Source organism: Mesoplodon densirostris, chromosome 5, assembly GCF_025265405.1.
Source record: "Mesoplodon densirostris isolate mMesDen1 chromosome 5, mMesDen1 primary haplotype, whole genome shotgun sequence".
Classification (NCBI taxonomy): Eukaryota; Metazoa; Chordata; class Mammalia; order Artiodactyla; family Ziphiidae; genus Mesoplodon; species Mesoplodon densirostris.
Window position 1 is genome coordinate 119,593,030 of NC_082665.1, and position 18,093 is coordinate 119,611,122.

General features: G+C 41.9%; 1 protein-coding gene across 1 annotated transcript in view; it reads left to right on the plus strand.

The window, feature by feature from the left end:
- Positions 1–12,034, plus strand: part of SLC12A8 (solute carrier family 12 member 8) — a 144,545-nt gene extending 132,511 nt beyond the window's left edge. The window contains exons 14-16 of the mRNA XM_060100151.1: positions 546–663; positions 8,219–8,279; positions 11,572–12,034. Of these exons, the coding sequence (XP_059956134.1) occupies positions 546–663; positions 8,219–8,279; positions 11,572–11,737 (345 nt within the window). The 3' untranslated portion in view covers positions 11,738–12,034. The remainder of the gene's footprint in view (positions 1–545; positions 664–8,218; positions 8,280–11,571) is intronic.
- The last annotated feature ends 6,059 nt before the right edge of the window (positions 12,035–18,093 follow it).

The following is an 18,093-nucleotide window of genomic DNA, read 5'->3' on the forward strand; positions in this document are numbered from 1 at the left end:
TTCATTTTGATCTCAACTGTCCTTGAGACTTAATTCAGGTGGATACATGTGTGATCTTGGGGTGGGAGTTGGGGGAGGAAAGAGGAGAGTCTCATTAGGAGCAATGTGATTTAACTGCCTGTTATATTAGAATTTAGATGAGGCTACATATGGCAAGATTACATTTAATGAACCACTTATTTTAATCAATGGTTTACTTTTTAAATAATCATCCCTGATAAACTCTGGATCACCTAATTTCTAGATACACCATATTAGCATAACTTTGCTCTAACTTGTTTCTCTTAGACAGGAGTAGAACAAGGACCTAGGATAGAATGTCTATTTATTGATTGTTTTGATTAGAGGGTACTTTCAGGAGGATGTCTTCTCAAATATCTGCTTTAGAGGGGTTTTTTAAATGATGAGTGAACTTCAATTATTCAGACTTTTAGAGTGTTCAGAGGCTGATGAGAGGACTGTTCTTTCTTAAGGCCCCAGCCTTGTGGCTTGCTTACCGTGTGTTTAAACCAGTAGCTGACTTGCACTTCCTTCTGTTTCCACAGGCTGTTGGGTCCCTTCTCATCATGTTTGTGATCCAGTGGGTCTATACCCTGGTTAACATGGGTGTTGCTGCCATTGTGTATCTCTACATTGGTTGGACCAGTTCCGGGCTTCACCTTGGTAAGCAACAGAGCCATTTTGCCACCACCTCCTTTCTTCTCTTTTAGCATTTATTGCAAAAACCCTGTTTCCAACACCTATTAAATGCCCACACTGAAAATCCTGCTTTCGAGGAGCTGACAGTCTAGGAGAAAAAATATGGCATGTGCATAAATGATAACAAATGAAAAATAATAACAAATCATGAGGTTTATAAGACAAAATGGATGACAGCAATAGCACAAGGGCCAGGAGGGAAGAAGTGGGGATGTACTGTTGGAAGTCTCTTATAGTATATGTGACGTACTAAGGTATCACTTAAAGGTAGACTGTGGTAGGTTAAAAACGTGTACTACAAACCCTAAAGCAACTACTGAACTACCAGTAGTAGACCTTGGAAATATTGTGAGTTCAGTTCCAGATCACTGGAATATGGCAATAATGCCAGTCAGACAAATATTTTTGTTTCCTAGGACATATAAAAGTTATGTTGACACTATACGGTAGTCTGTTAAGTGTGCAATAGCACTATGTCTTAAAAAACAATGTACATAATTTTAAAATACTTTATTGCTAAAAAAGGCTAACCCTCATCAAGTCATAATAGGAACATTAAAGATGATTGATTGCAGATCACCATGAGAAATATAATAATAATGAAAAAGTTTGAAATATTGTAAGAATGACCAAAATGTGACACAGACAGAGAAAGTGAGCAAATGCTGTTGGGGAAATGGTCCTGATAGACTTGCTTGATCCAGGGTTGCCACAAACCTTCAACTTGGAAAAGATGCAATACTGAGAAGCACAGTAAACAAAGTGCAGTAAAATGAGGTATTCCTCTAACACAGCAAAGAAGTACAAGTAATAAGTCAATAAAGGGGATAAAATTGAATTAAAAATACTCAGATCAACGTTAATTAGAAAAAAGAGAAAAAGATAATAGACCAAAAACAAATAGCAAGGTGGTTTATATAAATCTAGCCATATCAATAACCACACTAATTTTAAATAGTCTAAACACTCCCAATCAGGGACTTCCTTGGTGGCACAGTGGTTAAGAAGCCACCTGCCAATGCAGGGAACACAGGTTTGAGCCCTGGTCCGGGAAGATCCCACATGCTGTGGAACAACTAAGCCCATGCGCCACAACTACTGAGCCTGCGCTCTAGAGCCCATGAGCCACAACTGCTGAAGCCTGCACACCACAACTACTGAAGCCCGCACACCTAGAGCCCGTGCTCCGTGACAAGAGAAGCCACCACAACGAGAAGCCCGAGCACTGCCATGAAGAGTAGCCCTAACTCGAGGCAACTAGAGAAAGCCCACATGCAGCAACGAAGACCCAACACAGCCAAAAATAAAAATAAATAAATTTAAAAAAATTTTTTAAGATACTTAAAAAAATAAAATGAAATAAACACTCCCAATTAAAAGGTCTAAGCACTGAGATTCTCAGATTGAATAAAAAAACATGATCCAACTATATGCTATCTACAAGAAACCTACTTTCAATATAAAGACACAAATAAGTTAAAAGTAAAAGGATGGAAAAAAGATATATCATGGTAAGATAAATCAGACAAAGCTGGAGTGACTATATTAACATCAGGCAAAGTAGATTTCAGAGAAAAGAATATTACCAGGGATAAAGAGGGTCATTTGATAAAGACAAAGGGAAAATGAATCAAGAGGACATAATAAATCTTAACATTTATGCACTTAAAAACAGAGCTTTGAAATATAAAAAACAAAGCCTGATAGATCTGCAATAATAAGTAGAAAAATTCTCAATTACAGTCATAGATTTCAACACCTCTCTCAATAATTGATAAAACAAGTAGGCAAAAAATCAGTAAGGCTTTAGAAGACTTGAATAATGTTATCAATAAACCTGGCCAAATTGATATTTATAGAATATTCCACCTAACAACAACAGGATATATATTTTTAAGTGTACATGAAACATTTACGAGCATAAACCATATTCTAGGACATTTTTTAAAGTCTCAGAAAGTTTAAGGGTATTCAAGTCAATTCAAGAACAAAAGGGGAAGTAAATTAGAAATAAATACCAGAAAGATATCTGGAAGATTCCCAAATATTTAGAAACTAAAGAACACTGAATAACACTAAATGACTAAGAACACTAAGGAGCACTAAGTAAACTAAAGAAACTAAATAGCTCATGGTTCAAAGGAGAAATAAGTAAAATTAAAAAGTGTTTGAACTGAATGAAAATGAAAATATAACATCAAAATTGTGGGACGCAGCTAATTCACTACTTAGAGGGAAATTTACTGTGTCAAATGCTTATATTAGAAAAGAAAAAAATGTCTCAAAATAATAACCCCAGTTTCCCACTTAAGAAACTAGAGAAAAAGAGCAAATTAAACCCAAGTAAGAAAAAACAGGGAAACAATGAAGATCAAAGTAGAAATCAATAAAATATAAAACAGGGAAAAATAGAGAATGCCAGTGAAACAAAAAGCTGGTTATGTGAGATCAATAAAATTAACAAACCTCTACCCAGACTGATCAGATAAAAAGGAGAGGAAACACAAATGCTCAACACCAGGAGTGAGAGAAATGACATGACTGGAGAGTCTACAGACATTAAAAAGGAAAATAAGGAAGTATTTTAAACAGCTTTATGCAATAAATTTGACAGATGAATTGGACAAATTCCTCAAAAGATACAAACTATCAAATATCAAAGCTCACTCTAGAAGACATATAGGGCTGTTTAGGTCATCTATGAAAGAAATTAAACTTGTCATTAAAAAACCTTCCCATAAAGAAAACCTTGGGCCCAGATGGCGTCAGTAATGAAACCTATCTAACACTTAAGGAAGAAAGAATATCAATTTGATACAAATGCTTCAGAAGACTGCACACCAATATCCCTCATGAACATAGATGTAAAACTTCTTAACAAGACTTTAACAAATTGAATACAAAATAATATAAAAAGCCTAATAATACATCATAACCAAATGGGTTGTCCTAGGAATTCAAGGTTAGTTTAACATTCTCCCTCTCTTTTTTAAAATTTTTATTGGTGTATAGTTGCTTTACAGTATTGTATTAGTTTGTGTCTGTACAGCAAAGTGAATCAGTTATATGTATACGTATATCCCCTCTTTTTTGGATTTCCTTCCCATTTAGGTCACCACAAAGCATTGAGTAGAGCTCCCTGTGCTATACAGTAGGTTCTCATTAGTTATCTATTTTAGTTATCTATCAGTTCTCAGTAGTTATCTGTTTTGTACATAGTAGTGTATATATGTCAATCCCAATCTCCCAATTCATCCCACCTCTCCTTCCCCACCTTGGTGTCCATACATTTGTTCTCTACATCTGTGTCTCTATTTCTGCTTTGCAAATAGGTTCATCTGTACCATTTTTCTAGATTCCACATATATGCATTAATATACAATATATGTTTTTCTCTTTCTGACTTACTTCATTCTGTATGACAGTCTCTAGGCCCTGGTTTAACATTCTTAATCAATCTATTGTAATTCACCATATTTACAGACTAGAAGAGGAAAACTACAAAACATTTTGAGAGGAAATTAAAGAAGAAATTAAAGAAATAAATGAAGATTTATACTATATTCATGAACCGAAGATTCAATTCAATATTCTTAAAATGACATTTCACCTCAGAATTTTCTATAGATTAGATATAATCCCAATCAACATCACAGCTGCCTTTTTTGTAGAAATTGGAAAGCAGATCCTAAAGTATTTATATGGAAATTCAAAGGACCTAGAATAGCCCAAGCAACTTTGTAAAAGAAAAACAAAGTTGCAAGACTTAAGACTACCTGATTTCAAAACTAACTGTAAAGCTAAAGTAATCAAGACAGCATGGTATTGGAATCAAGATAGATTAAAAAATCAATGGACAGAGTAGAGAGCCCAGAAATTGCAAAGGCAATTCAGTGGAGGAAAAAAAATAGTCTTTTCAGCAAATGCTGCTGGAACAATTGGAAATCCACAAGCAAAAAACAAACTTCATACATCATACAATGTAAAAATAGCTCAAAATGGATCCTAGAAAATATAGGGAAAAAATTTGTGACTATGAGTGAGACAAAGATTTCTTAGATACAACACCAAAAGCAGGAAAAAAAATTGATAAATTGGACTTCATCAAAATTAAGGACTGTTCCTCAACACACCGGTAAAGGAATGCAAAGGCAAGCCATAGACTATGAGAAAATATTAGCAAATCACATGTTTGAAAAGGACTTGTACCTAGAATATATAAAACCCCTCAAAACTCAGTAATAAGAAAACAACAAAAAAATTTAAATAGGCATAAGTTTTAAATAGGTTTCAGCAAAGAACATATATGGTTGACAAATAAGCACGTGAAAAGGTACTCAGTGTGATTAGTCATTAAGAAACGTGGGCTTCCCTGGTGGCGCAGTGGTTGAGAGTCTGCTTGCCGATGCAGGGGACATGGGTTCATGCCCCGGTCCGGGAAGATGCCGCGGAGCGGCTGGGCCCGTGAGCCGTGGCCGCTGGGCCTGCGCGCTCTGCAACGGGAGAGGCCACAACAGTGAGAGGCCCGCGTACTGCAAAAAAAAAAAAAAAAAAAAAAATGCAAATTAAAACCACAATATAATATTATTATACACCTATCAGGGTGATTAAAATTAAAAATACTGATCATGCCAAATGTTGGCAAGGATGTGGAGCAGCTAGTGCTATCGTATACAGCTGATGAAAATGTAAAAATAATACGATCACTTCGTGAAACCATTTGGGAGTGTATTAAAAAAATATATATCTGCTGTATGAATTAGCCACTGTACTCCTAGGTATTTACCAAAGAGAATTAAAAGCATACGGGCATACAAAAATGTGTATATGAATATTTATAGCAGCTTAGTTTGTAATAGTCAAAAATTGAAAACAGTTCACATGTCCATCAACAGGTTACTCTATAAGTATAGTATAGCCATACAACGGAATACTATTTTGTAATAAAAAGAATGAACTATCGATATATGCAATAGCATGAATCTCAAAATAACTGTGCTGAGTGAAAGAAACCAGAAAAAATGAGTACATAATGTAATATTTTACATATATACATATGTAATTATTAAAAATGCAAACTAATCTCTAATGACAGCACTATCAGCGGTTGCCTTTGGATGAGGGTGGGAGTGTGGATACGAGGGAGGGAGGTCTTATGAAGTGGCTTGAGAGAGCTTTTGGAGGGGATGGATATGTTCATTATCTTGCTTTTAGTGATGATTTCACAGTATATGCATGTGTCAACACTTACCAAATTGTACACTTTAAATGCATATAGTTTGTTCTAAAAATGTACCTGGGATTTGTTTTAATTAGGTATGATAAGACAGACACAGAAATTATTATCATGAAGAATGAAGTTTATACTCACAGATCCCTAGGAACAGGAGGGTCATGCAGGGCCACAGCGGAGAGGACCAGGGTTGGTCAGGAGGCAAAAGAGGAAGTGGGGAGAGCATGGCCCATAGCCTTTATTAGGCTTTTAGTGGGAAAGAATGCACAAGGCAGGTAGGTAGCTGAATAAGTTTAGGATTAGGTAGTTTGAATAATTTCAGGGAACTCTAGGTTATAGGGGTGGTCTCTAGTTGTTTGGTTTTTGGCCCTGGGGTGATTTAAGGCAGGGGAATATTGGCTTGATGTGTGAGAGCTTGATAAAGGAGATGGTTGGGGGCGTGGGCTCTGGATTGGTCGGTTTGTATATCAAAGGTGTGCTCGTAGGGGAGTTGTTTCCTATCTCCAGGAATTAGCACCTCTAGGATCAAGACCCCAAGTGCCAGAGCATCAAGAATAAGGAAAGGAAGAAAATACTATCAATACTCTGTTTACTGTATGTCAGTTATTCCTCAATAATAAAGTTGTTTTAAAAATACATTCAAGGGCCTCCCTGGTGGCGCAGTGGTTAAGAGTCCGCCTGCCAATGCAGGGGATACGGGTTCGTGCCCCGGTCTGGGAGGATCCCATATGCCGCGGAGCGGCTGGGCCCGTGAGCCATGGCCGCTGGGCCTGCGCGTCCGGAGCCTGTGCTCCGCAACGGGAGAGGCCACAACAGTGAGAGGCCCACATACCGCAAAAAGAAAAAAAAATAAAAATAAAAATACATTCAAGAGCCCTTTTCATCAAAATTCTACAATGTCCCAATTTTTAAAATAAAGTAATTATGTAGTTTTAAGTCCTAACTAAATCAGATGGACCATAACAATCCAGGCAAACTGAAAAAAAATGCTTTCAAGTTAGAATAGTCTGATGTACATTTTTGAAGGAAATGCGCTTCAAACACTTGAATCACATGTACATTAAAAATAATGCTTTAGAAAAAGTCATACTAAGCGTCCTTATATCAGCTAATTTAATGGAGAGAATATATTTTAATTAACACAGTGATTACATCAGTGATTGCTTCTGAATTTCTTAGAAGTTAGTTTGATCCTAAGAAATTTAAATATTTCCCAGAAATTTATTTACAGGAAAGTATGAAATCAAATTTCAGGCCAATCTTCATCTAAAATTTAGATAATTTAGAATCTAAATGAGCATAAATAGGTAGGACCAGTTAATAGAATATTTATGTTTATTTTCTAAATACATGTTATCAGCTGCATACTGTTGACATTAGTCAAGATTCTAACATAAGCCTCTTAAAATAATGCTCACTTCCTGATCATATATTGAACATGATCTAATTAACCAATTTTCAACCAGCCATACACACACACACACACACACACACACACACACACACACAATATGTATCTGGTGGAGTGAATATATATAATTTGGAAAAGCACTTTATAAAATTTCATTTGCTTTCCTAAAGTTATATATAATTCATTTTGTGAGTTTTTTAAAAAACTCACACCAAAGGAGAAATGGATTTAAAAAAAAGCGCTTTTTAAAAAAAGTTGATAAACCATATTCTAGATAGTGCGTCTGATGTCAGGATATTTGGTCACTATCAACAACAATCTCATTTCAAACTTCAGCACTAACATTTCCACATGCTATTCCACAGCCTCTATTTGATTCACCCAGCACCTGAAGAAAACTTCCTAAGGGCCAGATCCTGTGGCTGTTGTGCTATGTGTGTTACCAGATGAAAAAGATGTGCTTCCTGTCCTCAAAGAGTGTATGGTCTAGTAGGGGACTTTATAGTGTCTACTTAAACACATAATCAGTTTGAATCTAAGGAAAAAAATTATCAAAATTTTAAAATATTAAAAATTCCAAAGACTGAAGTTAGCAAGTCCTGTGCTTCTTTCTCTATAAATGAATTCAGTTTCTTTCTTGGGATTTTGGAGTTTAGAAATCAACTTTTGGAAACTACATATAAGTATGAAGTCCTTAGCAGGTTGTTGTCAGAGTATTACAATGAATGTTGTTTGGTTAGACTGAAAAAGGAAAAAAAATTTTTTGTGTGCTATTGTGTGTGTGTCAGGGGATGTATATTTATCCCATTAAACCTGGGATTCTAGATGCATACATAGAGCCTTCATAAATATTTATGTCTATGTCTTCCCTGCAGGTTTAGCCTCCAACTTCAGCCTTTTCAGATGGATGAGGTCTCTTCTGATCCCCTCCTACAGGTCTGTGCCAATCTGGGGCCAAGATGAGGGGCCTGGGACGTGCTGAGGGTGTTTCATTTCTAGCTGGGCTTGGGTGAATTGTGGTGTGAATACCTGACGGTTGAGAACCTCAAGGAAACTCAGACTGCTCCTCACTGCCCTCCACCACCCAGCCTCCCTGCTTTAGCTTCTCAGAAGCTTCCTTTGGCCCATGTCTTGTCTTCTTATCCTCAGGAATCATGAACAGAGGCTTTCTTTAGAATCTGGTTGCAGAGCGATATAAGTCAAGAGAATTACTCTCAGTGAGTTCACAGTCTAAGACACACTAGCATTAGTGCTCACACACAAGACCAAGAACCAGAGAACTCCCATTCTTCCATCTCAAGTCAGAGGTAGCTGACGTGACTGTATTGGTGAAAGTGCAGAGGCCAAGTACAGAAACAGAGTAGCGATCCTGCAGGATTTCTGTGGGACCTCCGTGTTCAAATATTCAGGGAAAGGGAAGAACAAACTTTCCTGAGAAACAGGAGAAGGCCTCACAGGGAAGGTAAGCTTTCATGAGTGCCTTAATCTCTCTCCTCCTCCTCTGCCCTTCCAGTGCCAATGCCTCTTCACCTTTGAAGGCCTCAAGACTCTGGAAATTACCTCCCTCCCCTTTCAATATCAGTGAGGGGCCAAAGCTACAGGCTGGGAAAATCCAGGCAGAACCCAACTAAGTGTTTATTTGGTTTCATTTTGTTGGTTTGTTTTTGAAACTCTAGAAGTCTGGGTTGCCCTTGCCAATATTTCCACTTTCCATGCCCAGACGTTGCTGATGGATTATGGGACCCTTTCCCATTGATCCCAGATGTAAGTTCAGAATTTTTTTCCCCATTTTTTTTATTGTGGTAAAATACACATACCATAGAATATATCATCTTAACCATTTTAAAGTATACAGTTTAATGGTATTAAGTACATTCATACTGTTATGCAGCCGGCACCTCCAAGCACCTCCAGAACTCTTCATCTTGCAAAATGGAAACTCTATACCCATTAAACAATAACTCCCCATTCCTCCCTCCCAAGAATCCTTCTTAAGACAACTCTTTATAAGCGCTGCCAATCTGTTCAAGTTGGCCCAAGAAATGAAGGCTGGATGCTAGAGAAATGATGATGAAAGGATCAGGAAACCAACAGGGTGAGGGCTGGCAGGGGGAGTGGTGTGTAGGGGGGTAATTCCCTGCTGTTTGCTTGGAAGCTGGGCTAAACGTCCTGTGTGGAGCTGTGGTGTGGGTGTGTCACCGTTCTGCCTCTCTTCCAGGCTGAGGCACCAGGTTGGGTGACTCAGATCACAGCACTGATCTGAGATCACTGCACTGATCCATTTTCCCCAGCCTCCTAGGCCTGAGGGCAAGTAGAGTTTAAGTGGAAATAGATTCTGTGTGAAAGCTGCCTGCAGATTCTGGAGCTACAGCTGGTGTGTGGTTGGGAGTATTTGGCCTTATCTGATTTTACATGAATATTTTTAGGTATGTAGGCTTTGAAAGCCTACAAATGACCATGGGAGGTCACTACTCTTTTTTGGACTCTGAATTTCTGGAATTTCACCTCTGAGATCACTGTTGTGCAATGTGGAAAGAAGAATGTATTAGGAGATTATTCTTAGAAAAGGGCAGTACTTTGGTTGGAAGAGAACCTAGTCCACACTATGCATAGCTCTGTGGGCTTGTGGAGTGGTTGGTGGAGGCCTCAGCTAAGTCTCAGTGTCAAATTTGCTGGCCTCATCATGGTGATTGAGTGATATTTTGTGATGGTTGCTCAGGAGGGTGAAAGGACTAAGAAATGGTGATCCATTTAAAAGTAGAAATTGGTAGCTGTGTTTTCTCTTTTGTAATCTTGAGTTTTTTTCACACCTGTTGCCCCAGATGCTCTTCAAAACCAAAGAATAATATTGTAGGGTGTTTTGGGCGAAGGAATTTGGCTGTTACTTCCTCTGTTACACCTACAGTTCCCAGAATTATGTGAAATTAAGCCTGACCTTAAGAAAGCTTTCTTTCCTGAAGTCCTAGCAACTGCCCAGGTGAGAACTCTTAGGCCATTCTAGACTAGAAAGTGAAGTGTATTATTTCCCTGAACTCAGAAAAATGCGATGGTTTTACCTTAAAAAAAAAAAAAAAAAGCATTTACAAGAAAGTTCACTGGCAAAAACACATGTTGACTGGTATGGCATTTCTGTCACTTCCTAACCTTACTTCTTGAAGATTCAACCTTTATAGAAGTTAATTCATTTCTCAGAAAACCTCAACCCACCTAATTTAGATGTGTTCTCATCAAGCAGCTGCAAAGCCTTAGTCGAGTGATCCAAACTCCTATAACAGCACGTTTTTCTAGTCAGTGAAGCTTTCTGCTTAAGTTTCACAGATTTATAACAAGGTTTCTACCAGTTTTTTACAACTATCAAATATATTCCTTATTTAAACAATTGAACGCTGCTACTTATAAAGCACATGATTCTCTTAGAGTAAAATTTTAAGAGAAAATCTATGCCTAAGGTGTGATTTCAGGACCTAGCATAGGCGGAAGGAACTAGAAGGGGCCTGAGAAGGTGAGGAAATAGAGGCACAGGAGGTGAAGAGGTTTGCCTGAGGCCACCAGCCTGATTCGTGGCAGAGCTGTGCCTGTCTCTGTCTTCTGTAGATACCCTGGCTGCCAGGATGGTCTTTCCTTACTCCTTTCTGCTGTCAGCACGTTCTTCACGCATCGCTAACATTTTTCTTCACCAGTTTATTCCAACTCCAACTCTTATGTGGACCCTTCAGTGACAGTGGAATCCGTATTGGGACTCGCTCTTTGCCTTAGGCCAGCTTGGTGCCAAAAGCCTTCGCACTTTACCGCGTAGCTGCTTGCTCTGTAAACTTCGGCTCTGGAAATCATTCCTCACTCAACTTTCTTTCCAGTGAACCAAAGAGAAGGTTTCTCTTTCTACTCACCTCAGCTTTCCAGCCTCTCCATTCCATTATTTCATTTGACAAGAAAGCCAAGTAAAGCTACAGAGCCCCAACACAACAGTATTTGGAAGGTTATTTTTATAGTTTTATACATTTCTACTAAAAGAAGGTAAATATCACTCTTTGATCCTTATTTCTCATACTTTGGGTTCATGAAGTATTGTACATATAGCTTTCAACAGTCGTGTTGTTTAATACATATTTAGTAATAAACATGATGACATTTTTGCAAATCATTTCTCCATCCCAGAGGAGACTTATACCGCCACTGGTTAGCGTTTGGTCTTTCCTTCTGACTGTCCTCCGTGTTTCTCTCACTAAAGGAACCTGCGATCCCGCCAAGAGCAGATAATTTTGGCGCCATCCCTGGCTAGGGTTGACATGGAGATGACTCAGCTCACCCAGGAGAACGCAGACTTCGCCACCCGGGATCGCTATCACCATTCCTCCCTCGTGAGCCGGGAACAGCTGATGATGCCTCGGTACTAGAGTACTGAGTCGTCAGTACTAGGCAGCCTGGGACCCTCCCCTCATGTAGCTGTCCAGGGTACAGTGGACCCAAATCCCAGAACCTTTGTGTAGCTGGTTCTCCTCGGTAAGAAATTCAAAGACCTGTCCTCCCCCTGTCATTTAGGATGATGGAAATGTGCATTCTGGTCTGGAGCACCAAGGCTAACCAGGGGACCCACTGCAATGGCGGTGGCCCCTGAAACACGCCTCCAGTCTGAAGAGCTCCATGTGGACGCCAAGACTTGCAGGTGTCCAGACCAGATTGCTTGTTCTGAGTGCCACAATAAATGGTTATTTTAAATTTTATTTGATTATTTATTCCTTGAATAAATAATATGCTTACATGGTTCCAAACCCCAAAGTAGAATCGTATATATAGTGAAAAGTCTCCCTCCCATCCTTGTTTGTCATCCTCTCAGTTCCTAGCCCCTGCCCCAGAGATAACCACTCTTCTTAGATAACGCTCCCCATGTTTCGTTACGAATGTACAAGGAAATAGGAATGTGGATTTTTATTACTCCCTTTTCATCCACAAAAGGTAGCATATCATACATGTGTTCTGTACCTTGCCTTTCCCTTGAACAATCTATCTTGGAGACAGTTCCATATCAATACACATGCCGTTTCCTCATTATTTTTCATTATATGAATGTGCTATAATTTATTTCATCAGTTCCACAGTGATGGCATTTGGATTGTTTCCAGTCTTTTACTATTACAGTCAGTTCTGCAGTGAATAATCGTGTTCATATGTACAAGCATGACGAATATCTGTAGGATAAACTCCCCAAAGTGGAATTGCAAGATCAAAAGGTACATGCATTTGTAAGCTATTATTGTTTAGTGAAGGTCTTTTTAATTAAAAAGTTAAATTACCATGAATTACTTAATGGTAACTCACATTCTCAAAAGCACGTGTGGTGCCCCATGCTCTGGACACCTTTGCAGCTATTTTGCAGTATGAACACATGAGGGGACAGGACAGTTTTGGTTCCTCTATGAGCTCAGTGTGGCATTCATCACAGGCATCCAGTCTGGGGGCCAGGGCCCTGGCTGCACCTACATGAGTTCAGCCCTGGCCCAGAGTTGGTGGTTTCACTGCTGAACCATGGAGGGAGGTACTGTTGGATCAGTTCTGACCTCTTTCTTCTGTAATAGAGCTTCTCAAAGTCAGTGTGCTAAGAAACCTGGGAGGCTTGTTAAAAGTGCACATTTCTGCAGCTCAATCCTGGAAGTGAAGCTTGGGGGTGAGTCGTGGACTTTACATTTTTAATGAGTGCCTCAGGTGACTCAACACAGGTGACCCGTGGACACCATTTTGAAAAATGCCGACCTGTTGGATGAAACGGGCTTAAAGCAAGTTGGGGGTGGGAATGTCATGATTAGGGGCCAGTTAGGTCTCAACCTTCTCTCTTAGAAAGTGAGATCTGTTGATAGTTTATGCTTACTGTTCACAGTGAGATCTAGTTTATAATTACTGTTCATGCACCTTTGGGGTTAAATACCAGACTTCCAAACATCATTAGAAACAATGTAAAGAAAGCAAACACTGAGTTAACTATAGGCATACGGGAAATCATTAAAGACAATATTCATGAAGGGCTGAGTTAGTGTTCTCTGAAGGCCCTTTTTAAGAAGAAGCCGCACTAGTTTCCTGTAGCTGCTGTAACAAATTACACAAACTGAGTAGCTTAAATCAACAGAAATTTATTCTCTCACAGTTCTGGAGACCAGATGTCCAAAATCGGTATCACTGAGCTGAAATCAAGGTGTTAGCAGGACTCGGCTCCCTCCAGAGGCTCTAGGGGAGAATTTGACCCTTGCATGTTCCAGCTTCTGGTGGCTGCTGGCATTCCGTGACTTGTGGCCACAGCACTCCCATCTTTAAGACCAACACCTTCAAATCTCACTCAGTGTGACCACATTGCCCTCTCCTGTGTGCACCTGACATGGGCCTCTGCCTCCCTCTTATAAGGATACATGTGATTGCATTTAGGGTCCACCCAGATAATCCAGGATAATCTCCTCATCTCAAGGGTCAACTTCATCACACCTGCAAAGGCCTTGGCAAATGAGGAAACATTCCCAGGTAACAGAGATTGGGTTGTGGATATATTGGGGGGAGCCATTTTTCAGCCAGCCACAGAAGGCTTTACTGATTCAGCTTTTTACTCTTTTGAATTCTGGATAACAAGCTAAAAAAGTATCCCCTCTGAAAAAGATGGTCCTGGGTTTGAAAACCGTATACAGCAGAAGATTGAAGTATCCAAGGTGAGAACTTTCCCAATATGATTAACTTTATGGAAAAGAGTAAGAGAAGAATGGGTATGAGAGAGAATTCCAGCATTTGACTCGGTGTTGGGGGTACCGAAATGGCAGACGCTAAACACTCGAAACTCTACTTAGGTCCAAATATCTTGTATTTAAACAAAACTACATTGTATAAATAGTAATAGTAATCAGTAAAGCAGTAACGGAGTCTTAGCCCGGGCTCCCCAGAAAGCAGAAGTTTATGTGCTATTGCTTTACCGGGGAGTACATCCAGGAAAGGAGTGAGAGAAAAGAGTGGAACAGGTGAAGAGGCATGACATTGGGTTAGTGACCCTTTAGTATCATGTGCAGCGGAACACTTAGTCTCAGAGGACCCTTCTGAGAGATGATAGGAATACCCGTGTGTCATGACCCCCTTGCAGAGGGAGGAAGGGATGAGCATTCATCCACTGGTTCCTGTTTCCCACAGTCAAAGGCTAGCCTTGAGGGGCATTAACACGTGCCCCCCCCCCGCCACCCCACACTTGTGATTTGAACTTGTGTGAGTACCTAGCGAGTTCTGCTGCAAGCAGCTACCCTGTGGCCATGAGGCACTGTTGGGTTTGTGTGCGTTAAATTGACTGGAGCCCGGCAGAGCTGGTTGCTGTGGTGGCTGAGATGCACCGGCCTCAGCTCCAGAATCAGGTGGGGCAGAGAGGATCTGAGGTGGCATATAAAAGGTATCGTGTACTGTCCATATATGCCGGAGGTCAGCCGTAAGTTCAGGTTGTCAGAGAAGTGAGACAGATGACACTGGATCATTCAGAGAGAGTTCGGTTATCTGAAGAACGCTAAAAGTGCCAGCACAGTCAGGATATTTGGCAGTGAAATTAGCAACATTTTCTTCAAAAGACAAAGGGAGGAGGCTTCCCTGGTGGTGCAGCGGTTGGGAATCCGCCTGCCGATGCAGGGGACGTGGGTTCGTGCCCCGGTACGGGAGGGCCCGTGAGCCATGGCCGCTGAGCCTGCGTGTCTGGAGCCTGTGCTCCGCAACGGGAGAGGCCACAACAGTGAGAGGCCCGCGTACTGCAAAGAAAAAAAAAAGACAAAGGGAGGGATCCCTAGACTAAAAGTCTAACCAAGGAGTGCACAGTTGTAGGGGAAAACGCTGGAGGGAGTGAGGGTCACATTAGACCTTCTGGGACCACGAGTGTCTCCCTTCAGGCCACACTGTTTACCAATTTGTCCGTCGAATGATCCATCCATCCACCAGGCCATCTAACCATCTACCCACTCACCCATTGATCCATCCATTCACTCAGCCATCCACCCACCCTCTGACCAGCCGTCAGTCTACCCGTCCACGCACCCATCCATGGCTGGGGCAATTGTACACGTGCCTCAGACCACCTCACCTGAGCTGAGTACACCGCACCAATCCCAGGGCTTTGTAACGTAAAAATACGGTAGCAGGCCACTCAGACAGAAATGAACTAAGTCCTCAGTCACCACGCTCAAACTTTCAAGGTGAGTACCGCCCAGTTCTAGAGCATTCTTGAACTCAGGACTAGCCAGAACAGGGGTCATTTTCTCAGATGTCTCTGGGAGTCATGCTGACAAGTCCTCTGACCTACACAATAGGGTGCATCCTGCACAAACGATTATAAGTCAGTGTGGAAGTCTGAGGTTCAGGATTTCATCGTCCTGCCTTCCGTCCAGGTTTCTGATTGAGGAGGTATATTTAAGGATGGGAAACACTGTGCCAGTTTACGTACTGATACCTGGACAAGGGTATAAGGGTGGTAGCAGAGAATGCAGCTGAGGTCAGAAGGTTGAAGCAAAGCCTGTAATGTCTAACTTTCTTCCTCTTGAATCTAAGAATCCACTTCTCTCAGACCCTTGCATGAGGAGCTGGAATCAAGAGAGAGAATGACCAGCTGGGCTCATCACCCAATAACACATGGGCAGGGATCATAAAGTGATCACCTTTCAGCTCCAGGCTCTACCTGCCAATGAACTGTGGTCCCAGACCTGACCAATCAGACTGGCCTCCCCCCTCCCATGGGGAGGAGCTAATACTGACTGATAGACTGGTGGTGGGGGCAGAGGTGTTCCCTCTGCCTCTGGTATAGCAGGAGGGAGCTTGGGTGGTAGCTCCATCCTCTCCATGGAGGAGGAAAGTGAGGAGACCTAAAGGAACCCCAGTAGCAGTGAGAGTACTGACAGAGGCAGACACAGGGTCTGTGGGTGGACAGAGGAGCTCTAAGCCATTCTGACAGTAGTCAGGGAGGGCTCCCTGGAGGAGGACATATCTGACCTCATTCAAGCACTTCATGGGCAGAGAGGAGGGGCAGGACATTCTCAATAGAGAGATCAGCGTGAACAAAGGCGTCTGGGGGCTGAAGGGTAATTGAGGGTTTCAAGAGTGTCCGGGTGGGGCAGCGCAAGGCAGGGGAAGTACTGGAAAGGCAGGCAAGGGTCAGGTCTGGAAGGGGCTTGCTACCTCTCTGTGTGTGCTACGGGAATGAGGAGGTGTAGCTGAAGAATGATCATAAAAATCCATCCTCAGCCTTTTCTAGGGCTTTACCAGAAGACCCTTGTAAGAATTCAGTGAGCGTGATCCAGGCTCAGAAACAATCCAGCTTTGATCTGCTCTTGCGCTGACATTGTGTTGCTGTTCCTGCTCTCCTTACCGCGGAGAGGAGAGAGGGCCAGTGGGGGGCGTCCCTCCTGAGGTCAGAGCAAGTGGGAGGAGGGGAGGAGGAACCAGCTCTGAACTTTGCAGGGGCAGGGACTGGTCATTGGAGGTTCCCAGAGGCACCCCCCCTCACTCCCTGTATGCTGAGTACCAGCTGTCCCAGTGCCTGGTGGGTGTGGGTTGTTGGTGGGAGGAGTGGGGTGGAGATAGGAGCAAAACAATTAGAACACACAGTCCTGATGTACTACTTTCCTATTGCTGCTGTAACAAATTGCCACAAACTTAGTAGCTTAAAACAACACAGAAGTACTCTCCTACAGCTCTGGAGGTCAGAAGTCCGAGATGGGTCTCACGGGGCTGAAATCAAGGCATCAGCAGAGCTGGGTTCTTTCTGCAGGGTCTAGGGGAGAATCTCTTTCCTCGCTTTTTCCAGCATCTAGAGGCTGCCTGCATTCCTTGGTGGTTGCCCCTTCCATCTTCAAAGCCAGGAGTCCGCAGTCCGCAGTCCCATTGTCTCCCTCCCCTGCTTCTGTCATCACGTCTTCTCTAACTCTCCTGCCTCCCTCTTCTGCTTTTAAGGACCCATGTGATTAGATGGGCCCACCTGGATAATCTAGCATAACCTCCCCATCTCAAGAGCCTTAATTTAATCACATCTGCAGAGTTCCTTTGGCCATATAAGTAACTGTTACATAGGATCTGGGGATTGGCGCCACCATTTACTAGCTCTGTGACCTTGGGTAGGCTTCTTAACCTCTCTGTGCCTTGATTTCCTTCTCTGTAGAATAGGAATTACAATTCCTGCCTGCCTCCAAGTGAATCTGTGAGTACTTAGTAAAGTGAGACTCACACTTTTTTGGAGGAAGTCAAGGTGGAGGCGGTGTCATAAGTGTTCTCCCACCACCCCTACTAATTCCATGTCACTTAATGTGGGCAACACAGAAAGAAAAAACTGCAGTGGTTCTTGGCATCTGCTAGCCTGAAGTTTCAGAGCAGGGTGGAGTTCTCCTGCTTCAGCAGGCCACGCTATATCTTGTCAGCGGCAGACAAGGTGGGACCTCTTCTCCAGCCATCAGCAGGGGCTCTGCGGCACGCGGAGTCCGGGCGCGGGGAGCTGGCAGTCGCCGCTTGCTGACCACCGTTTCAGCTCTACCTCCCCCTCCACTCCCTTGGCTAATCAGACCCATTTGGCCACGTCCCTATACCACTGCTCTCGGCCTTCTCCATTCCCTTCCCAGAGCCTTGGGGAATTTTCTTAAACATCAGAAAACCTATCCCACTCTCCAGTTCTTTTGAACCAAGGCTTACTCGCGAGCAGATAACCCGCTTTTTGCTATGTCTTATCCCCTCCATGTCTACATGGATGCCCTGGAGGAGAGGACCAGAA